The following is a 24,252-nucleotide window of genomic DNA, read 5'->3' on the forward strand; positions in this document are numbered from 1 at the left end:
CTGGGACACACACACCTCTCCCCTGCTGCTTCCTCCACTTTCACATTTTTTTTTCTGTGTCCAGCCCCACCCTACGCCACCATGGATCTCATGGAGTTGGAAGACGTGGGTAGTGGCTGTGAAGATAAAAACTGTGGCCTTGCATCAGGCTTCCTGGAAGACTGCTCCAACCAGGAGTGCCAGTGGGAGGAACCTATGTTTGGACTGATTGAGTTAGGTGGGTAACAAAACAGCAGTGACAATGATATTAATGCATGATGTTTTAAATTTGAAAATTTAATGCAGGAGCGCAGAATTCAATTTCTTTATTTCATTTTCTAGTGTGTGTGACTGTGATTTACATTCCACTGATGCTCTTTGGCCTTCTGGGAAATATACTAACAATTCTGGTGGTTTGGCTCCGTCCACACATGAGAAGCTCTACCTACCTCTACCTGAGCAGCATGGCTGTTAGTGATCTGTTGATACTCCTGCTGCTGCCTCTGGACCTATACAAGGTACACTCACACACATACATACAGAAGCTGCACCTTTTATTTCACACGTTTTGTTGTAACACACCAGGTGCAGTCACATCAGATATTGCAGGCCACTCATTTGAATGGAGAATGGGGCCGTGATGCGTTTGCTTCCTGTCGTTGCCTTCCCCTCAGGGGAATCCCTGCTGCAAAATTAAGTTTTCTTCTCTAACACCCAGAAGTAATGTCATACCCAGTAATGTTCTTACTTCATTCTTTTATCATTTCCTCTGCACAACAGCAACGGAAGATCGAATGAAATTTAAGTGTGGGTGAATAACAGTAACAGTACTGTATTTCATTGTGTGTTTTCATTCAACATGCTACGTCTCAAAGGCTTGTTGTCAGTTTTATAGCAACCACATATATGTGACTTCAATCCATCTGAACTCTTACCTGGGAATACCAGGTAAGAGTTAAGAATACCATTTTACTGTTATTGGTTTTTGGCTAAGTCCACTGTCTAAATCCACTTGATGTAAAACATTTCTGTCCTTGCCTGAAACATATTCTTACTCTGAATGCTTTCAACATTGGTTTGTAGATTGAGAATGTGTCTTTAAACATGATCTGAGATCACCTGAATCTGGCAGGTGTGTTTCCATGAGGTAGAATACAGGTGAAAATGAAGATGTCAAGATTTTAAAAAAATTTGTTCTGTCTCTCCCAGCTCTGGAGGCCCAGACCCTGGCCCTTAGGAGACCTTGTCTGTAAGCTGACCATGTTCCTCTCAGAGTGCTGCACCTTCTGTACCATCCTCCACATCACCTTCCTCTCCTTGGAGAGGTACCTGGCGGTCTGCTGGCCAATCACAGCCAAGACCTTGGTGACACGGCACAGAACCAGGCTTCTTATTGGCTGCCTCTGGCTGGGTGCGGCCGTCAGTGCAGCACCAGTGTTGGTCATGGTTGGAGTGGAGGAAGTTGGGGGAGAGGAGCTAGGGTTCAGTGGATGGAGGGAGGATGGAGGGTGGACAGGGAGGGAAGGAGAACAGGTAGGATTTATGATAGGTGAAGGGGGAAGAGGAAGTGGACACATGACCTCGATGGATGGAGGATTAGAGGGAATAAAGTTGGAGGAAAAAGAGATAAAGGGATGGGGTGAAAGAGCTGGGCAGCTAAAATGGTTCGGAGAGAAAGAAGAGAGAAAACTGGCAACTGAAGAAACAGATGAAAGGAAAAACGCAGATGAAGGAGAAATCAGGGATGAAAAACAAGCAGATGAGGGTGGAAGCAAAGAAGAGGGAAAACAGCAAAATAAAATGAAAGAAGATGAGGGAGGAGGAAGGGAAGATGGTGTTGATGGAGGTCACGGAGGAGAGAGTGACAAGAGAGAGTGCCGCTGCACCCACTATGCTGTCTCCTCCGGCCTGTTGTCAGCCATGATGATTCTGTCCAACTTGTACTTCCTGGTACCACTCTGCATCCTGGGACTGGTTTACAGTCTGATTGGACGGACACTGTGGCTTCGTCCACAAAGCAGCCGGAAAGACCAGAGTCACCGGCACACAGTCAAAATGCTGGGTAAGAAACACACACATGCCAACACACACTGTCAGGTACCATCTTTAATCTAAGAAGGACAGTACTGATGATTCTGATGTCCTCTTCCTGTGTTTTTCTCTCCCCACCGTCACCCTCTGTCTCCTCACCTCCCCCAGGAGTGATTGTCTTGGCGTTTGTTCTGTGCTGGCTGCCCTTCCACGTTGGTCGGACCATATTCTCTCTTTCTCTCGGCACCGTTACTGACAGACAGGAAACGTACATGGACACAAACCCACACTTACACACTGACACATTTTCTGACAGCGTAAACAGAGATGTCAACATACACACCACCAACAAACCCATCAGCCACTCAGACTTGGACGCACACTTCCAGACTCTCTCTAAGACTGGAAAAATGACAAGACTTGCCCACGCAGACAGAGATGAAATACTCTGTGACCTCTGTGCAAAGACCAAAGTCACAGTCAGCACACGCAGTGATGCAGACACACACTTGGTAGATACAGAAAATGAAATGCCGGCAGACACGGGCGCACACACCAGAGAGCAACACGTAAACACTGGCACAAGCACACATTTGGACCCCAGCACTGAGACAGATACACACACAACTACACACACTGAAATTCACAATGATCTAGCGCATGCTAACACACAACAGGGAAACTTTGCAGAAAGTAGAGACACAAACAACCAAATGCATAACAGCACAAACACTGCTACACAGAACAAGCAGAACGGGACATCCATTTGCATAAACTCACAAAATGACACACCTGGTGACACAACTTCTACTGCACGTACTAACACATACGCAGTGACACTAACAGACCTATATGATGAAAACATACCGGATGACACACACTACAACAACACATACGCACACCCTGACACACACTTGTATTTTTTATACTATCTGTCTCAGTATTTCAACCTGGTGTCCTCAGTCCTCTTCTACCTCAGTGCTGCTATCAATCCTTTACTGTACAACCTGATGTCTGCCAGATACAGACACGCTGTGCACAGCCTCATACACACACACTCTCACACACAGGCTCACCAACTGCGCACAACACTCACGGCGCGACACTCCACGACCACTCTGTAAAGGGCAAATAGCATACGCACACAGATGGACGCACACAGAGCATGCAAAAAAGGGAAATTAAACTCACTGAGGCACTGCAACAAGGATCGCAGACTTTGTTCTTCATTTCCGAAACGGTGGTCTCAGCAGAAGGGGGTCTGTTCACAGTCAGTATGTACAGGAAAAGGATTGCAGCCACCACTAACAGTCAAGTGACGACTGTAGAATGAGGAAAAGATATGAAATCCAGGGCTAAAAATCAGGACGTGTGAATTTTAAATGCCGTACATTCCACAGATGTGTTTATTTACATATATTTTTTGTGTTTAAGTAAAGTTTAATTACGTAAACAGTGGCCTGCACAAAATATGTCCACACATCCACAGATGCACAAGCACACACACACAAGGCACAGGGCTGTTATTTTGATTCATGTAGTTTCATACAGGCTGATGTGTTTTGATGTAATATATATTACATTAAATGTACTGATGTGTCAGACACTGATATAAATGCTTTTATTTGATTCACAGTTGAGGTTCACCTCGGCGATGGAGGTTGTGTTTTCAGCCATGTTACAGTCTCTGTGTCTGTCAGCAGGAAACACCTCAGAATGGATCTCCTGAAGTTTGGCGGACACACTGGCCTCGGGCTAAGGGACAATTGATTTGATTGTGTCCATAATCCAGGCCATTTGTGCCATGAGATCAGGTCTTTTTTTAGAACTATGTACAGGTAAATATGTAGGGACCTGATTCCAAATCATAAATGTTGTAAAAATGAATGTTTAGAACAAAAAAAACTACACAGTGTATCTTCAGTTTACTCAGAAGTTGTAACATCATAAATCTATGTCTCCCTTTGTTTCTATTCTGTTTGATTCTAGTGTCTCATATTTTGGTTGATTGACAATGTGGCCCATAGTGTAGTTACTGTATGAGCTGTTATTACTGCACATTTTGTAAAATGCAATTATTGTAACAAGGATCAGCTACATTTGTTTAATCTTTTGCTCATTTTTGGCACAGACGAGTATTCCACATAAGATATGTAACTGTTTATTTATTAGGTTATAGGCTTTGCTTGATCTGTATTTATATAAAATGTTGGCTGACCTCACAAGTGCTTTGCCTCACGTCTTCTGTTAAAAGCTGCACTCGAACACACAGCATGAACACACAGCTGACAGTCAGCAGAACGCTAGAGTATAGATGCCCAGTTTGTCATTGTAGGTGTGGTGCCTCGATTAAGGGTTAAGAGCAGTGGTTTTTGCTGCAGTGACCATTTATGATGCTCAGGGTGGAAAACAAACTAGACCTCTGCCATATATATACATAACAATATAGTAGTTACATATTATATAGTGAGATTTGAAGGCACCTGGGTTTGGTCCTCAGTTAATAATATAAAGTAAAAAATGGTACCTCTCTCTCAGTATTACTAAGAAAACAGAAAACATCAGACAGTGATCCTGCGCGCAGCTGTTTGCTCATTCAGCTGCCAGGGTGCTGAGCTGCAGCTGTGAAACTGCAGAGAGATTCATACAGTAGAGTTTCTATCACACACAAGGGATGTGTAGATTCATTTATCTGGACGTCCCTTCATTTATTAGAAGTCGTAGATGATTACAATTCTGCCATCGATCATATCATCAAACAACTATTCAAGAGACAGACACACTGGATACAGACTGTAAAATGTAAAATAATAGAAACCTGTCTGTCTTATGTCTGTGTGTGTGTCCTTGTGTCTGTCTGTCTGCCTGTCTGTCTTTCTGTCTGTGTGTGTTCACCCTGCATGTGCATGACTTTGTACCCAGTGACTGAAGGTTGAGCACACATTGTTGATTTTCAGTTGAATTGTCAACAGCAGCAGCTCTGCTGTGGCTTTTCATTTGCACACGTTTCTGTGCAGCTGTTCACAGTCGCTCTCGACGCTGGGATGGGAACAAGCTGCAGTACGTCTCCAAAGACCGTAGACTGTCTGTATGACGTCGCCAGGTAAGAGGCAGAAATTTAAACGTCTGGCCTTGAGGACGCTGAGCTCAGCAAAGTCCAGCTGTAGAGCAGCTCGCACTTCATGCTAAAGTCAAATATCCTGTTGCGTCATTATACTATTTCAAAAACTGCTGCAGGAATTAAAAGCATCTTAGTACAGAGATAAGACTCAGTGTCTCAGTGCATTTTAGTAGTAAAACTTACTTACTTTTTGTAGATAACCTAACCCTGACATGACCCCAGTTTTGGGGCATGGGTCACATGTGCGGTCTCGGATGATACAAAAAAAAGTTTTCACAAAAACTGTGGTTAAACTTGTGCAGTGGTAAACAGGAAGACAGCTGGTTGTGAGACAGCTGAGTTCTGACAAACTCCACCACATCAGTCCAACCCTGAGTGCCGTCTCACTCCCTAGCCACGCAGGTCTGGTCCCTGATACCTCTCTGGATGCCTCACTCGCCTCTATGCTGTCCCTGAACTCCTCCTGGGCTCTGGAGCAGCAGTACTCCACCCTGCAGAGAGGTATGACCCTGCCACAGAGGACTGCCTTCAACCATGACCTCCGCACCCTCTTTGGAGGAAACACTACAGTAAGAGTATGATGCTATTAGGTTTACTGTCTATTACTATTGTGCATTCACTATCAGAGACAGTGAAGATAGTCTTGGCTGGGAGAAACATAAAAAAAGAATACTCTAATTTCCTGTGTGTGTGTTATGATGCTGTAGGTGAGTTACGGGGGTGTGGGTGTGGTTGCCCTGGCCCTTTCAGTCCTGTTTGAGATGCTAGCCCACCACCAGACCACAGGTACGGGCTCAAGGAGCCCACCTCCAGACCCCATACGCAGGATGTTCGGGGCTAATGCGGGGTCGAACATCAGCTCCACTGCCAGCGAGTTCCTCAAACAGGTCCGTGGGAACTGTATTATCAGTTGTTCACACATAGTTTCTGTGCATGAATGGACTGCATACAGTAGTGCATGCAGTATATCAACTGTCTTTCTATCATTTTAAAGGAATTCAGCTGTTTAACACCCATCGACCTACATTCAATGAACCATAATGAAGAGATTTGTTTCCAAATTTACTGAAAACCCAAAACTGAAATCTTTCATTTATGAAAGGTGGCTGGGCCACTAAAGAACAGTCTGAGACTTCGCTGTATGCTTTGGGTCACTGCCGTGAACTTCCTCATGCTCTCAGAGTCCTTTCAATTCTGTTTGGCAAACTCCAAACAGTCTGTCACGTCTTTGCCTTAAAGTGGCCTCAGTCTAGCCACTGTACCATAAAGGCCTGACTGATGGAGTGTTGCTGTGATGGTCGTCCTTCCAGCAGGTTCTCTTATCTCCGCAGAGAACGTCTTAAGCCTCGTTACAGTGACTGTTGGGTTCTTGATCACCTCCCTGACCAAGGCCTTTCTTGCCTGATTGCTCCATTACTCCTTCCATTTTGCTTTTATTAAGAATTATTGAGGCCACTGTGCTCCAAGGAACACTCACAGCTTTAGAAACGCTTTCATACCATTGCCCTGAATACTTATAGTTTTTAATTTTTAATAAATTACTAATAATAACTAAAAACATGTTTTCACTTTGTCATTACAGCTTATTGAGATACATCACAAATGATTTGGACTAATAATTTTATGACCATTTGCAGCTATATTTTATAATCTGTCATCAAATTCCAACATTTTGCAATTAGAGTCTGAAGACAACAACAACAACAACAACAACAACAACAATAATAATAATATGTTCTACACATAATCTAACATGGCAGATTCCTGGTGCAGTTAATGACCAAGAAAAGATGGCAGCTCTGCTGGAGATTTACGAGAGCAAGCTGCAGTCCAGGCTGGCGGAGCTGTACGACAGGATGGTGTCTGCGGAGAGGACTGCTCTCAGCTCTGCCGGGGTTAGCTTCATCTGTGAAACACAACCGCTGCAGAATCACTAATCATACTAACAATGGAAGCTGTTTGTACATTTGTTATCAATGCTTCATTTCCAACTGCTGTTAATGCTGCAACTTTTGGTATGACTACTAACAGAATACGTCTGGACATCATTTATGAACCGTCCAATAAATCACAGCTTTTCCTGGGATGATTCATCAGTTAATCGAAAGTTCAGAAGTGTGATAATCTTTGTAAGTTTTACCAGTAAATCCTGAGAAAATGCAGTAAACCCAGAGTCCTGTTACTTTTTAAGTGCAGGTGAAGCAATGGATGAATGGAGCTGCTCTCCACATCCACACCTTCCTCCACTGGAAGCGTCTGACCAACTCATCGGCTGGAGAAGTCTTAAGTCTGCACTACCTGCATCGTGTCAAGCCTCTGCTCAAGTCCTACAGAGATTATTTGCTCAGGAAGGTACTGCTCTTCTCTTTTATAACAAACATTTCCAATTTGACACCAGCAGGGGGAGAAGAATGATTCTATTAGGCGGTTTACTGTGCAGGGAGAAGAAACTGCTATAAACAGCCTTGGAGAATCATTCTTAAAATATTAATTTCTGCAAAATGACCACCAGTGGTCATCAGGCTGCTGTTTTTACTGGAGCAGCGATGAAATGAAGCCACAGCTAACCCAAATGAACATTACACAGAGCATTAACCTTCTACAGTTTTTACACATCGCATGTTGACTCATACTGTAAACTCAGGTCTTCTGAAACCAGCTGACACGTGTGGACACCTCCCAGTACAACACTATCAACTTAAACAGCACCACAAACTACATCCAACAAAATGACCAAAAACGTATTATTTCAGGATATATGACTTTGAAGCTGGAGACATTTTAACTTCTGGTCATGGAATAATATGAAACATGAGCATCAAACCGTGGTTCCTCTGGTTTCTCACCAGGTCAAAGTGTCTCCAGCTGTGAATCCTGGCAGCAGTGGACTGCTGATAGTGGAGCCTCTGAGAAACGTGAGCCACGGGGTTCAGCATAAAGTCTGCGAGAGCAGAGCCATAGCGCGGGCTCTGGTGGAGCGCTTCCTGTCAAACCAGAACCTGCAGACGGGAGAGCAGTTCTTCCAGAGCTCCCACAAGCACCACGATGACCTGATGGCACAGCAAGGACACTTTCTGTTGAGCATGTTTTAAGAAGTAGTAGCCTGCTTCCATGTCACACTACATTACTTTGTGTGGTTACAGGTTACAATAAAAAAAAAGCCCTGTTCGTGACTAACACATCCACTGTGTAATATTTAGTTAACTGCTCTGTTCTGCTTTATTGCAGCCTCAGCTAAGGATAGCGTTACGTTCACCACCAAAGTGTCTTCATCCTAATATTTTTTTCTCTTGTACAGTTAAAAGTGGAATATGATTGAAAATATAAACAATAAAGAATGAATCTATGTCTCAACATAATGTCACATTAACAGTTCACATCCTGTGTGAGTCCTGGGTTCTGGTTCAGTGTGTGCAGTATGTGCTGTGGAGTTTAGTGTGTTTAGTGTAACTGTGGTGTAATTAAAGGATGTCATGTGTGCTCTTCACCACTAGATGACGCTGTGGCCCAAAGATCTGAGAGCTGCAGCTGAACATTTTTGACAAACTAATATCTGATTGTGTAACATGAACACTTTTAATACATCTAACATTACATTGTAATATTATTGTGTTTCTGTTTCCTTTTTCTGAATAGTTACTCAATTTAGAACACGTATGTAAAATTATTATAATTAATAAATCATTTTCTTAACTGATATATACCCCTAATGATGAAACAATCACTGGACAATTTAATGTGGTAAATTCATTACAGGTTTTATTTTTTATTTAACTTAAAAGGACATTTCTACCACTTTTTATTACAGTTTTATTCTGTCCTGCTTTGTAGTGCATGGCTGCTGAAGAACCTGTCAGTCTGCTGGTGCACTGTGGTGTGTGTTCACCCCACACATGTAGATGCTGGTGCACGGGTGGATGCAGACAGTGAGCGTACATTCTGTTAAGCCAAACAAGGTTAAAGTCAATAGTGTTTTTAAAATAGTTTCAGGTAGGGTTTCAGGTAACCTTATTTCATTCAACTGATAAATTAAAGCAAATGTGGCAACTAAGTTGTTGCAAGTAAATAACCAGAGATTTTTCTCAGGAGAACGAGGAAACCAAACCAGAGCTACAGGAAAAGAAGAGTAAGTATTGGACTCAAATTTGCCAGGCAGCCAGAAACACAACTTCAGAAGGACGCTGATGCTACACTGCCAACATCCTACATATTCATGAAATGATTATATGTCCATGTTGTGTTTGCAACTTTATTTTTTCTTCGAGGAGTGAAAATAAATAAATAAATAAATAAATAAATAAATAAATAAATAAATAAATAATATAGCACTTTTTGAAAATGTGGAGTAAAGCCAACAGGAAACCCTATTTGAATCTCTCATACCACTATTATGCAATGAGTTTTTATACCTGTCTCCTCTACATTAGTTCCCTCTGCTGGTACATGATTAACCAGTCTAACGTGTTAGTGTGTGTGTGTGTGTATATCAAACATATTAATGTTTACTTCATGTCTCCCCATCACGTCTTCATCACTCACTCACCAGTCTCTTTCCCCACCTTCCTTCCTTCATTGTTGATACAGCTGTGTGTATTTCAAATATCCCTGATAAAGCCCATCAGTCCATTTCCACACAACTTATAAATCTCAAATAAATAACACTTCCATCCACCTCCAGAGCCATTGCGAACATAACCTGCTAAATACAATGAAACAAACGATGCAAGACTGGATTCTCAAATTCATTACTAGTAATTATAATGACACTGCATAGAGCAAATGTTCTCCAGTCGTCCTCTGAAGGGTCATCAGGCTAATATAAGAGCTATCAGTTAGCTCCGGGCTGATTAGGATACACTGCAGGACATGAGCTGGAGGACGATGACTGTGTGTGTGTGTGTGCTGAGGGAGCTGAAGCTCAGTGTTTCTCACAGACCTCATGAGCAACAGAAAAACATTAAAGGAATAGTTCAAAAATGTTGGGAATTATGTTCATATGCTTTCTTGCTGACAGTTAGATGAGAAGACGGATACCACTCTGAAGTCTGAATGGCTGAGCTGGTTAGCTTGGTGAAACCACAACTAGCTGTTTTTCCACTTTCACACAGATTTAACAAGCAAGAGATAGCGTGTCAATCAGTGAGCTATTGTAGGCAGGTCGTGTTACCTTTGGACAGAGCTGAGCTAACCAGCTAACCAGCTAACCAGCTAACCCTCTGCTGGCTTCAATTACTTACTTACTGTACAGAACATGAAAATGGCTTCAATCAAAAGAGCGTGAAAATGTCAAACTGTCCCTTTAATGAACATTGACAAAGTTGTTTTTTTGGAGGATTGTGTAGAGTAAAGCTCAATTAAGTTGTAATTACTTGTTGTTGTTTTTTTTTTTTTGGTATTATTTTCTGCCTCCTTTCTTTGTGTAGGAACAGTACTGTGTGCAGTTTGCTAAAACAAACCAGCATTTGTCTCCTGGAAGTGATCGCAAGCCTTTATACAATGGAGAAATTAGTGGCATGTATCTCTCCCTCTGACACAAACTCAATATACATTTTAATTCATTTCAGTGGAACTGAGCTACATTTAAAAAGCCAGTGTCTCAACAGGATTAATTCCTGTCTCAGTAACACATGGAAGTAAATTCTACCCATATATGCACATGCATAATTAAATTACATGCAAGTTTCCACATGCAGCCGCTCTGTGAACACAGTCACTCACTCAGAGGCACATACTAACACACACACACTTACTTGACCCATCTTGTTTATGTGCACACACAACGCAGTGCCCTCACACACATTCAAACACACTGTACACACATCTCTGAGCTCCCAGGAAGGCAAAGATCTCTGCAGCGAATGATTGAGCGATCTAATTACATAAGGGTGGAAAGCATCCAGTCATGTTTTACTACCAGTATTCATTACCTGTAGTGGCGCTGCTCAACAAGAGGGATTTCAGCCAAGACCTGTAACGTATGGAGCAAATTAACGCAATGTGGATCCAGCGCTTGTGGGCTGGGGACTGGGATAACTAGTTTGAGAAAGATACGTTCACACACTGTCACATGCATGTATAAACATACATAAAGTTGCATACTCTCTTGAGGGAGCAATAGTGTTGTTTTTTGTTGTTGTTTTTTTTTTTTTTTTTTTTTGCTTCTTTGGTTTTGCAGCTTTCCCTTTTTTAACGAATCTGTGAGAATAAGGATGAAATTTCTGACCAGAGACAAATTCCCAAAGGAGATGGAAAACAACACCAGCTAATAAATATAATTTGCATTAAGCAACTTTTTTTACACACAGGCTAATCCAAAGTGGTGCGGTTTGAAACAGTTAATCTCCTCTGATGTAAATGTAATGGCTGGTGGAGAGATTCTGGGTTTTACAGTTAACCTCTCTGGCCCAGTGCTAATATTTATTGTTTTGTTGTAAGGTCCTTTAAAATACATGGTTCAAATAAATAAATAAATAAATAAACAATGCACATATCTATGAACGTAAATATGTGTATATGAATAAATATTATGCCAGCTTACTTCTATACACCCATGCACTTGCCCACTTGTCGAAGGATGACTCATCTCACTGTGGTTTTTGCACCACTGAACTCTCACATGTGCATCTGATGCACGAGCATCACAGTCACCAGATGTGCACTGTTGACCGCAGCTTCTGACCCTATTTACTGACGTCTTTCCCGTGGATCTAAATGCAGAGGTCACTTCAGTCACTGTCCCTACTGAAGCACCAGCCAAACTAGATGGCAGGAGCTTCAGTCTTTGTAACTGAAGCTCCTGCCATCTGTGCCAACAACACTGAACCCTCTCACTGAGATAATTTCCTCTTTCACCTTGACACAAAATCAGAATCATATGTTCCTGCTCAGCATTTTAACACACGCCACAGAGCATGACTGGATGTTCACTGCTTAATTGTACCATGCGGTTCACCTGTGTGGAAGCATCTGCATGCATTATGTTTCTCCACTCATTCATTCAGGTTTTTCCTTTACTTTGTCACCTGTCTGTATTTAGTGAAGCATGGTATGAAGCCATGTTCAAAGAATAGTGTCATGCTGTGAAGCAATGCTAAATTCAAGGCAGCAGTTCAAGTGTGCCCATACTTTTCTTTGTTTGTTATTGTCTGCCTGGGTCAGTTGCCTGCACCTGCCTCATTTGCTTTTGCATCGGCAATATTTGCTGTTTAGACGGAGAGAGGCTGAGAGGGAAGGGGAAAGCTGAATGAGGTCAGATGAGGAGGAGGGAGAAGGTGAGATGAGTCTGATTCGACGAATAAAAGCTGATTGGATCTGCGGTAAAATGACTGGCAGCATAACAAGAAGCTGCTTCTTGTTACTCCCAATTCCGGACCTGGGTGTTCCTTTCCATTTTTTTTTTCTCAGCTCCTACTCATTTACAGCGTGGCACCACAAAAAATCCCCCATTTTCTTTTGTCATACCAGTGTCAATTTGTATTATTTGATACGGACGACAGCAAAGGACAGGATCACAGGAGATGTTTGCTAAACTTATTCCTCACTCTGAAATCCTTGTAAAAGTGAAGCATACTGTGACTACTAATACTACCACATACTATACACTGAAAACAGAAACATTAAAGCATAAACTCCAGTGCAAGTTTACCTTCCATGTTCTAGGAAAAATTGCCAGCAGTTGTCATAAGAAACTGAAACCTTTGTGATTTAACAAACTTAAACTAAACGGCTTCCATGAACTACAAGCACAGCAGCACGTGTAATTATGTGATGGTAACTTGGATTTGTGCATCATAAAACTCATCCAACGCTCTGTTCTGAAGTAGTTTCAATAAAAATGCATTTTCTTTATTAACAGTTTTGATGACTACGCTACAATGGACAAGATACTAACTTTTTGTCTGGGATATGTCACACAGCTTTATCCTCAGTCTCTCAGCACAACATCATGTATGTAGCCACTTAAAACCTGTTGCAGGCTTCTTCTCCTTTTCAAACAAATCACCTGGAAACATTAAAAAGCCCAGTGGAAACATAGGTTTTAAATACCTCGTGGAGTTTTAACATTAGCTGATACTGAACAGTTATGGCTAATAAAGTGTGCTAGTGACAGATGTGATTTCAGCAGAGAAAACTGGTTAGAAACAAGAAGCCTGCTTTTATATACTTCAGTGTGAAACCAATGTGAAGACCCGAAGCTGACAGCGAAGATAAAATAAATTGTCCAGAGATTACACAGCAAGAAACAAATATGTAGTAGCCTATGTTTTGGTAGTTTCTTTGACTGCATTATTTTTCCTGTTCTTCTTCTTCTTCTGGGCATCATTACTGTGATTTAATATTATCATTATTATGGTATCAACATTCTGGCTTTATTGGCTCTTCTGCTCCTTCCAAGCAACAGAGTCGTAAGGACATGGGAGAAAGAGTAATAAGCAATTAAACTTAAACGGATTAGGGAAATTTTGCAGTGTGTTTGCACTTCCCACCAGGTGTTAGTCTTTGCTTATCCCTGGAGAAAGAGGTGACAGCCAGAGTGATGTCTCTTATTTTGTTTGCCAAAAACTGCTCCCTGGGTGGTTAACTGGATTTAAGCTTAGCTAATCTTCATCTGTTCATCCACGGACTGTTCACAGGAGTGTAGAAGTGTAAAGCAAAAGCAAAGAGAGACAAAAGGAAGGACGGACTGGGTGCTAAGAAAAGGGGAAAATAAAAAGGATAAAAATGAGAGAAGAAGTGATGGAAATGACAACACCCGCCTGTGCCCAGAGCTGAAATGGTGCCTTTAAAAGATCCACCGTAAACCAAAATCCACATGTTGCACATCTTCCACAGTGGAATGTCTCCCAGAGCTCAAAGCAGACAGCCATAACAGCCTTTCCCACCCCTGCCAATAAATGTGGAAAGTGATATGTTTTAGCTGAGAGTTAGTTGATGCAGTGGTGCTTGAATCAGATATGAAACCCAGAAGTGTTAATGGTCTAATCTGTTCCTAAACATCTCCTCTGAGACCTTCATTGGCAAGCAGCTGCTGAAAGTGACTGAAGCTCAAAATAGGAGCAGAAGCCAGTTTTCTTGGCAGATATTGACAACCACCAAGTGGCATCGATACAGCGCCTGAGAGAGATGGAGAGAGCTGGTTAGGGAAATACACAGGGCTTTTACTAGAGTGTTTCCTGCCATTGAACATGTCAGTGATTCTCGTTTAAAAGTCCAAACTCAGACCTGTGGTATCTCAGCCTCAGAGAGAGTTGATTATAAATGTATTTTTCCACATGAACTGTCTGAATTTTTGCCACACTGATGTGATTCCTTGACTTTTCCTGTAGCACAACCATGACATTAATACAACGATAACTACAATGTTTTGTCATCAAATCTGGCCCATACAGTCATGTTCCCCTCTAACTTTCATCTGGTGCCATCAGCTTTTTATTAGGAAAATATGGCTTTGTAAAATATTAATACTCCTGGTCTATTTCCCCAACATGGAGGTCTAAATACTATTTTGAAGCCTTGAAGCCAAAATGCTCAGTGAGGCGAAAAAGAAGCCCAGATTAACAGCTGATTGTTTAAAAGAATCATTGGAGCTGGTTAACATCTCTGTCCATAAGCAAATCATGGTTCATGGTTGCACAGAGCCAAGGGTTCACTTATATTTTCCACCATTTTTGTTTGTTTGTACTTGACTTAAATAAAGATCAGATCACATTTTATGACCAATTAATGCAGAAAGCCAGGTCATCCAAGGGTTCACATACTTTTTCTTGCCACTGACATTTTCAAATTCCCCACAGAGTGGGGGGCATACATTCTCTCTTATGCGGAATTAAGTTTAGTTATATTTTTAGGTATCTATCATACTGATAAAAACTATGACGTTTAAAAGTATTTAATGTATTAAAAAATTATTTTTCCTTTATTTTTCACAAACTGACTAATCTCAGAAAAAGAGGCAGGAACATTAAGTATTTCCATCCTGCTATTAATGAAATTGCAAGACAACTGCAAGCAATCATCAGCGTCCAAGCTTAAGCTTAATATATCCCCAGTCAGAGAAACTTTCTGTAATACTCCTACAGACACTTATGTCCACATTTTCAATATGTTTGTCTGTATAACTGAAGCCCAGCACAGATCCTCAAACTATGTTCTAAACTCCTTGACGTCATTTTCTATATGAACATGCATTTCCACAATTATGTGAGTCACTTATCATCATGGTAGAATGGTTAAACATAACTGAGATAATGACTTGGTGATTTTGTTTTGTGAACCATGAAGCAGTCCAGCATCATGTCAAGGCAGGCGGTCTCTAGTATTCAGGACAGTGCAGGTGCAGGTTTGACCAAAGGAAATATTATTTTCACAAAAGAAATTGAAAAAAAAAAAAAAAAAAGAACTCCAATAGCAGGTTAAAATTTATAATTCAGTGAAATATCTCAACATCAAATGGATGGATTACTATCAGATTCTGTACAGTCAGTCAGGGCTCCCAGAGGATGAATCTGAAAGGCTTTGGTGATCCTCCTTCCTCTAGTGTCACCATGAGACTGGCATTTGGCATTTCTCTAGCATCATCATCCGGTAAAAATTTGAATTTGTCCTGTACTTAAACGCCTGCAAAAATAATGGCATTTCCCATCAGCCTCAGCTGTACTTGTGTGAAGTGCTGATTAGAAAATGTTAGCATGCCAACACACTAAACTAAGACGGTGAAGGCAGTAGAAATTATACCTGCTAAGAAGCAGCATGTTATCGCTGTTGTCGTTATGATTCTGACATTAGCATTCAGCCCAAAGCACCTTTGTGCCTAAACAACCTCACAGAGATGCTAACATAGCTGTACACTGTTAGCCTTTTCTTATGCTTTTACGTAAAAGTACCAAAGTACTACAGAATTATGCTCCTTGTCTTCTCAATAGGTCCTGATTGTTAAAGGAGACTGATTGCAGCTCGTAAAACAGTGAGTAAGTGAGAAACTCCAAACGCTGTCATTAGAATAAAGGAGTGGATACACAGATAACTGGTCAAACGTCATTTTGAAATGATACCACAGTTTAAAGATGACTGATGAGCTCCATGCTGAGCTGGAATAGGCAGGTATGGGTGAATAAAACACTTTGATGAGACCTTGAAGGTATGTTGCTCCCCTCAGACGGAAGGTGTCATTTTTCATTAAAATATATTTAGAGATAATGCACATTGACAATAAAGAACATGTAACAGGTTATCACATTGGTTTCAAAACGTTTTATGTAAATATGACGTATTTCTTCAAAGTTAGTCTAAAGACTTACGTGTTTCGGGTTGTGGCCTTTGTCGGGGTCCCTTCTACAACACATTACAAAGAACATTTAGGTAAGATGAGCAAGATAGCGTTTGATGTCACACATGGCAAACAGATGGTTGTCAGTTCACTAAAGGTGGGGCAGATGATCAGGGGGAAATTCTGATCTGATTGGATGCTTGAAGCCCGTCATTATCTGTCTGACATATGCATGCAGAGCTTCTCTAGTAGTGGGAGATGTGTGTATGTCCGTGTGTTTATGTCTTTGAGTGCATGCTTGATCCACTTCTGTGAATAATACCCTAACCCTACTGTGTGTATCTGCATCTGTGTGGAGCCCAAGTCTCATTTCCTCTATCCCCCTTCAGCCCTGACTCCCAGTACACCAAGAAGAATTGAGTCTTTTGGAGAAGCTCAGCCAATTCACTTGTGATCATGAAGATTAAGTGCTAGGGCGGCTGATCCCTGGACAGCTGTTTTGTGTAGACAGATAAGCCAGAGAGTGGGGAATGAGTGTGTTTGTGGTACCGGTTAAATGCACTGGTTCTTGGAAAAGTATTGATGCAAAAAAAAAGTTCTACCTCTCCCTTTCTGTGATCGGAGCATCTGTCTGTCAAATATGACATTGCCATTGACATTTGAAAGAACTAAAGCTTTGGTATACCGGTTCTATGAAGCTGCACTTGAGCACATGGTAATTTGAGCCAAATGTCAACATCAGCATACTTACATGTTCAGTGACAATAATAACATCTTATCTTAGCATGTTGTGCTAGCACTTGCTAATTAGTACAGAGTAAAGCTGAGGCTGATGGGAATGTTTATCAATGGATTATAAAACCTGTAGAAACTATAATAAACTGATAAAGCAGCTGTGCTTAATAGGATTCTGAGCTATTAACATTATGTATATCGATGCCATTGCCATTCCCTGAGATTAGTAGTAAAAATAATAAATAAATAATAAATAATAAAATTGAAAATCTGGCCTGTTTTTATCCCTTTGATTATTCAGCTTTGATAGAAAGTTTTCAAGTTCAACACAGGCCTGCTACCTGCTACCTTGACAATCTGCCTACAAGCGTTTTTTTTTTTGTTTGTTTTTTTTAAGATGTTTTTATCTGTATAGTTTCAGATGTACTACAGATAGTCAATAGTTCCCTTCAGTCCGGCCCTTTTCCGAAGGCCCTGAGGACTGCAGTTATTAAAGCTGTAATCTAATCTGAATGCCTCAGTAAAAAAATAACTATAGGCCCATATCAAACCTACCTTTCACAGGAAAAATCACTGAAAAGGCTGTTTTTTTTGTTGTTGTTGTTTTGTTTTTTTTAGCAACTTAACGCTTTCTAGGTGCAAAAGTATTTCTTTAACACTTTTCAGTCTGGATTTTGACTATACCACAGCACTGGAACTGAACTTGTTTAAGTTTTAAATGACATTCATCTGAGAAGTGACGTGTCAAAAATATGGGTTTAGGTGGATCCCAGTGCTGCATTAAACAAAGGTGACCATAACATAAGGACACTGGAAGCATGGTTGGGACTTTTTGGCATTGTGCTGAATTAGTTCAGATTGTATTTACAAGAGAGGGACTACTTTGTGTCAACTGGTAATCATGAATCTGAACGAACAAAAAAAAAAAATCACATGGAGTTCCATACTCGGGCCTCTTCTATCTACATTCTCCCCCCTGCTCTGGTTACAGAATGTTATAACATCTTTTACCATAATTATACAAATGACACATCTGAACTTACTCAGAAAAACTTACCCATGTATTTATTCTTAGCAGGGTTGACTGTTGTAATGGTGTCCAGTAAAAGATCATCCAGAATGCTGCTGCCAGAGTCCTCGCTGACACCCTGAAAACGGAGCACATCACCCCGGTCCTTAAATCACTACACTGGCTTCCTGTGTGTTAAAGATAGATTTTCAAATCCTATTACTTGTCTGCAAAGCGCTAAATGGTCTCATGCCTGCAGTAAATACATTTTTGATTTACTTACACGTTATGAAGCATCCAGATCCCTCAGGTCATCTGGAGCAGGTCTACTCAGTGTTCCCAGAAACCAAACTAAGCAAAGTGAAGCAGCTTTCAGTTTTCTCTCTCCCCACCTGCGGAACGAGCTTCCTAAACACCTGAGGTCTTAAAACATGGTTCGCTGATAAAATTAAACACTTCATTTTTTTTAAACTATATTTGTTTGCTATTGTCTTTGTTTCTGTTTTTATTGTCTTTTAAATGCAATTTTAATGACTTCTTAATATCTTATTTGTTAATGCTTTTTGTTTCTGTTTTTATTGTCAGTTAAACCCAACCTTAATGTGATAATGTCTTAATTCTTAAGCAGTTCAAATAAAGAGTGATTTTTGCTTCCCACATTGTTTTACTTGAAACAAAAGAGTCACTGCCTACAGTGATGGCAACCAAGGAAATCTACTGTTTGACTAATTGTCCATGAGTCTGGTCTGTGAGGGAAATACCCACAATGCTAATAATGGTGTATTTGTTGGCTGCAGAGAGAGCGGGAGTGATGCATTCTTATCAAAGCCTGTTGCTGCAGTGATCATTCACAGTATAAATTCATCACGCTACTGTGGCACCCACCTGCAGACACATACAAACAAAGCAGGGACACATTACAGCTGAAAATCCAATAGCACCTGGAGAAGGTGACACAAGCCATAAAGATGACACAAAGCATGTCTGCTATCTGGATCTGGAGGCAGACCTGAAACTGAAAATATAACAGCGTCAGTTTTATTTGTGATTTGCTTTGTTTTCAACCTGCCAAAATAAAGCACGTCCTGTCTTTGCCTGTGGCCCCTCTTCTCCGTCCTTGTTGTTCACTGACCTAATAACTCAGACACACACAGGAGTGTCATTCATCAGCTTTCATGCTCCACTCTGTTCATTCACACCACCTTCTGCTGCTTCATGAGCTCGTCAGTCAAAGCCTGTGGGCTGCAGAAAAATCACAGGTGAGTAACAGAAACAAACCAATCAACACATCCATCCTTCACAGTTTGGGAAGTGATCATTTGGTTTTAGGTATGATGAAGTTTACTCACTGTCTGCGCACATCACGTCTGAGTCAGACAAAGGAAAAAAAAAATCTGGACCTCAGGATATATTCACTTTAATCTGAGGCTGGAGGAAGTGGGGAGGAGCGAGCAGGGGAGTTTATAAGAGTAAACGGAGACCTTCAGTCAGGAGCATCGCACAAAGTGCAGAAGAAAAAACAACATTGTTTTGGTTCGAAGTCTTTTGGCTCCTGTATGCGTCCAGATCGGGGAAGTTTTTCTTGACCATCTGCGGCCACTTTTTTATTTTGGCAACCTTACAGGTGACGATGGAAGCTCTGAAGTTTGTGGTTGTGCTGTTGGTGGTCGTGTTCGTGCAGGTTTTCGGCGCGCTGGGGACTCCGCTCTCCAACGAGGAGGAGGACGGGGAGATCTGGACTGTGGAGAACTGGCAGGTAAAAATAAAAAAAGAAAATCCTCAGAGGCGTTTTTAGAGATGGATTTCTAGATTTTTAGCTCCATACTGGATAAACAGTAAATTTCCATTAGGGATCCCTGAAGTGTTCAAATAAGAATGATATTAGATTCAAGTTGAATCTCCAAACAGATCCTCATTTCAGAGCCACGGAGAGCTTCACCCAGTCAGGAGCATCACATTCACTGGCTTTTTACTTCAGTTTGCCTGAAACAAATAATCGAAATAGAACATTAAAGTAAAAACTATGATAGAAAAACTAACTTTAGCTTGAACAAGTATATTTCAATCGCTCACTGCGAAAACCAAGCTCTGAAAAACAAGGAAAAAAGCAATAAAGCGGGGAAAAATATTACTTAAAATACCCCAAATTCTCTGACAGCAGGACAGGAAAATTTCATTTGCCAAGATTTTTAAAACAAGTAAAAAACAAAAAAACAAAAAAAAAAAAACAGTAAAGAACTGCAGAGTGTGTGATCCAGTGTGATGGTGTTAAACACGTCTGAGATCAGTAAGACTGATCTGTGAGTTCACACACCACCAATACGAGTCAACACACACAGACGCGTCTCTGCCCGGGGCCGCGCGACCTGAGCAGAGACGCGTCCTCACGAGTGGTAACCGGGGCAAACTAATACAAACGGTGCTGCGGTTAAAGTTCGCGCGAATGATGTGAGGCGAAAAAAATCGTTTCGCTTCCTGTCTTAACAAACCTTAAATCACTCAGAGATCCTGAAGGACTTATTTGGGATCTGAGAGCTGCACTCACACAGAACATTGAACCACTGTAGGCTGTTTCACTGTATCAGACTTCTGAAACATTCAGAATCATGTCTATAAGAAAATCTTAAGATTAGGAAGAGTTAGTATCAAGGAGATAAAACAACACTGAGTATGATTTTTTTTCAGTCTCGTAAAAGACCCAGGGGTCTCCAGGACCTGAGGCACAGCATGAGGGTGAAGACAGGAAGAAGTGCAAACATGAAGTGATCACAGATCATAGCTGAAAATAGAAAATGGATTAAGCTGATGAGTTGGGGATGAGCTTTAAAGAGGCTATTTCAGACAGCTGAGGAGAGGAAGGCGAAAAGGCAACTGAGAGGAGTACAGAGAATAAACAGTTCTCTCATTACATCCTAACCTGTGTGATAAGCACTGCTCAGTTTCAGCACCACAGACAGCGCCAGCTCTCACAGTCCAGCAGACAGCAGGGACTGGATGATTTAAAGGAGGAACAGCTTGAACTTCATACATTTGTGTAACCACCACACCAAAACAGCCATGAATCACATCTACCGTTTGTATTTCTCTCTCTCTCTCTGTGTGTGTGTGCTCAGGGCTACCCGCTAGAGAGAGGAATAACCATTCGGCTGGCAGACCTCATCAAACGGTCCAAAGCACAGCAGTTCCACGGCCTGATGGGAAGAAGCTCGGGTAAACAAACAAATAAACAAATACATAATTGTACTTGATGGGAATTTTATAGTTGATTTACGTTTTTTTTGGAAGCCATTTTGTATTTTTTTCCAGCTCCTGTGAACATCTGTATGATATTCCCTCTGAAGCTAATGTTTCATTTATTGTACTTTTTATTACCACTGCAACATTTTTATCCTTCCTTTATTTCAGGTGCATCTCAACCTGTGAGACTGGGGAGGAAAAGTGAGTATAATTACACTGAGAGAAAGGCATTAGTGCTGTTTTGCTTTCTCTTAAGCCTACCACCAGTTTGAGGACAATTAAGCCTCTTTTAACCCTCCTGAGGATCTTTCTCTTCTCTGTTCCTGTCTTTCTGTGTGAATCAGGAAATAAAGGGGAGATGTTTGTTGGACTCATGGGCAGGAGGAGTTTAGATGGAGGTAATGCAAACGGCTTCTTGGAAATTTGAATTTCCAGGCAATGTTACTTTGGTGTAAGAACTATACATGTGGAATTTGCCTCTTTTTTTAAAAAAAACAAATGCTGGTGTTTGTGCAATTATAAGTAAAATCAGTTGCTCAAAAGTGTCACAGCTGAAACCAAAACACGTAACAAACCCATTTTCATCGCCTCATGTCATCTTCATGCCATCATCCTACCAAGTATCTGTGTTTGAAGTCCTGAGTCTCATATTTTGTTCTCTTTCTCTAAATTTTCCAGATACAGAAGAGGAGTGGAAATCTGAATCTTATTAAAGATGAAAGTGGAAAAATAAAAAAAATCACCTTAACCATGAACACAGCTCCAATTCAACTATAATGTCCAGTGCAGTCCTACGTTGTTGACCAACAGGACACAGAGTCTCACACAGCCTGACCAGGACAGATGTTCTAAACGTCTGTTGCAATTAACTCAAATTAATTAAAGCTGCTGCAAATCACTAAGATCATCGCCTGTCCATCACTGTTGAACTATTATCTATATTGTTATCGAAAACATTTAGTCATGTTTAAAACTATGTACATGTAAGCCTTATGTCTTTTAAGGGCGTTTGCTTATTTCATGCCAAACCAATTAAAGCCGATTACATTAGCTACTGTAAGTGTGTCTTTATTCTGTGCTGCTACAGTAAAGAATGATACTAGTGCATCAGAAAGTTAGTGAGCAGACTATTCAGTATCGCTGGGGTAGGTCAGTGTGATCAGTACTTTATTTTACTGCTAATATGAATGTTTTCATTATTGGGGAAAAAGAATCATAGTAATGGCATAGTTTAGTTTCTGAGAAGAATGAATAAAACCTTACTTTATTCACTTAGTTGTCTTAACTTGGTATTGCTCTGAAAGCATTTTATTTTGCTTCTAATTACTGTATTATACATTTGGGAAAGGATGCCTGCATCATGTCTTTTAAAGGATCACTGCAGTCATTTATTATTGCATTTCCAAAACACTTGCAGTCTGACAACAGATGAACAGAAAGAGAACGGTCACAACTGAAGCAGCAGAAGCCAAGATATCCTGACTTTGAATTCCAAGTACGGGCCAAACTTCCAAAACACCGGATCCTGCGTTTCCCATAATGCAGTTCAACAGCGTCTCTTAGTTAACTGCTCCCAGCCTTTAGAAACAATCACGTCAAACTCCACCCGCACCCTGAAATTACCCCAGTGACATCACTATGACATCATCAGGGTTATCAGACCTGACAGAGCTCCTCTGGAAAGCACAGACCACACCTACAGATGTTTTTACAAACAGCACCGCTCATCGTGAGGAGCAAACAGACCATTCGCCATAAACTACTTATATTTAACATTATCTTTGACCATCTTCCATAACTTACCCTGAGTTTTTTTTATTTTCTATTTATCAATTATTCAGTTGCAAGTATTGACTGAAATTTCATTCAAAGACTCATGAACTCCCAGGCTGAAGACTCTGGAATCACTCAGCTGCAGCTGCACACCCATGTGATCCAGTTAAACCTCATCAACAACACTTTGATGCTGAGTGGCGGCTTGTCTCCTCAGGATGGACAGATGTACACCTTAAGGAGACAGAAAGGCTCCTCTCTTGTTAGCTACTTGTTCAGTTAAGCACAGAAACTGACCAGAGCCGAACGATCCTTTACCCATTCCGCCTTCTCTTGTGCTGTTGCCAGGGGAAACAGCTAACACACAAACAACACATCAGGCAAAGCTCGCCATTTGCATTTATTGAAGAGGAAGAAAGGGGGAGAAGCAAGTACAAAAAGCACAACTGAGCTACATATCAATGCCACGCTACTTTTGTGTGTCGCTGCCTTGTGTGCGTAAATAGGTAGCAGTACTACAACAGCTCGCTGGCCCATGGAAGGTGATGGAATGCCTCATGTTTCCCTAAGTAACTGTGATTCTGTTCAGATGTGTTAGTAACCAGCAAGGTGCTCTGAACCTGCCCGTCTATAGCTGCCACTGGCACAGAGGAGAACAGCAAGACAACAGGATGAAAGAGAAATGAGGGAAATAAACACGGACTGTGACATCAAGACAGACAGGTTTGCTTAAAAAGGGCTAAAAAGACTGCGAGATACTTTCAAACAATTGGATATGATTCACTTGTAATGTTCGACTCATTCCAGATGTCTTTTTTTGACAGTGTTGCAATTATGGTTGTACTGAGTTTTTTCGAGTCAAGAAATAAAAAATGTTCAGTTCCATTTTCTGCTGCTGTGAGAATATGTTCTCTCTGCTTCTGATGGATTTCTCTCTGTGTTACTCTAAAGTATCAGTGCAAAAGGGCAGCCTTTGAAAAAAAAAAAAAATCCTCTTTAATCCAGAGACAGGGAAAGCAAAACCTGTTATTTACCACTGATAATTTAAATCGCTCCATCATACCTACAGTACGCACATGATTTCTCAACAAGTACGGTCAA

The 24,252-nt window shown here is 41.1% G+C and overlaps 3 protein-coding genes across 4 annotated transcripts; all 3 read left to right on the forward strand.

Annotated features, from left to right (window-relative positions):
- The first annotated feature begins 180 nt into the window (after positions 1-180).
- LOC121198329 (growth hormone secretagogue receptor type 1-like) lies at positions 181-3,739 on the forward strand. The gene is made up of 7 exons (XM_041062370.1): positions 181-217; positions 322-497; positions 1,189-1,618; positions 1,706-2,041; positions 2,179-2,274; positions 2,944-3,044; positions 3,647-3,739. The coding sequence occupies exons 1-7, from the start codon at positions 196-198 to the stop codon at positions 3,737-3,739; spliced, it is 1,254 nt and encodes a 417-aa protein (XP_040918304.1). The 5' UTR covers positions 181-195.
- A 1,235-nt stretch (positions 3,740-4,974) lies between these two features.
- LOC121198755 lies at positions 4,975-8,756 on the forward strand. 2 transcript variants are annotated; one of them, XM_041063064.1, is made up of 6 exons: positions 4,975-5,113; positions 5,526-5,706; positions 5,839-6,018; positions 6,892-7,026; positions 7,328-7,483; positions 7,981-8,756. In XM_041063064.1, the coding sequence occupies exons 1-6, from the start codon at positions 5,055-5,057 to the stop codon at positions 8,221-8,223; spliced, it is 954 nt and encodes a 317-aa protein (XP_040918998.1). In that variant the 5' UTR covers positions 4,975-5,054; the 3' UTR covers positions 8,224-8,756. The 2 variants fall into 2 exon arrangements, with proteins under 2 accessions (XP_040918998.1, XP_040918999.1); XM_041063065.1 differs by having other exon boundaries at positions 5,526-5,700; positions 7,981-8,751.
- A 10,981-nt stretch (positions 8,757-19,737) lies between these two features.
- LOC121198959 (protachykinin-1-like) lies at positions 19,738-22,127 on the forward strand. The gene is made up of 5 exons (XM_041063364.1): positions 19,738-19,897; positions 21,255-21,351; positions 21,547-21,579; positions 21,723-21,776; positions 22,057-22,127. The coding sequence occupies exons 1-5, from the start codon at positions 19,772-19,774 to the stop codon at positions 22,089-22,091; spliced, it is 345 nt and encodes a 114-aa protein (XP_040919298.1). The 5' UTR covers positions 19,738-19,771; the 3' UTR covers positions 22,092-22,127.
- Positions 22,128-24,252: the final 2,125 nt, after the last annotated feature.

Source organism: Toxotes jaculatrix, chromosome 18, assembly GCF_017976425.1.
Source record: "Toxotes jaculatrix isolate fToxJac2 chromosome 18, fToxJac2.pri, whole genome shotgun sequence".
NCBI lineage: Eukaryota > Metazoa > Chordata > Actinopteri > Toxotidae > Toxotes > Toxotes jaculatrix.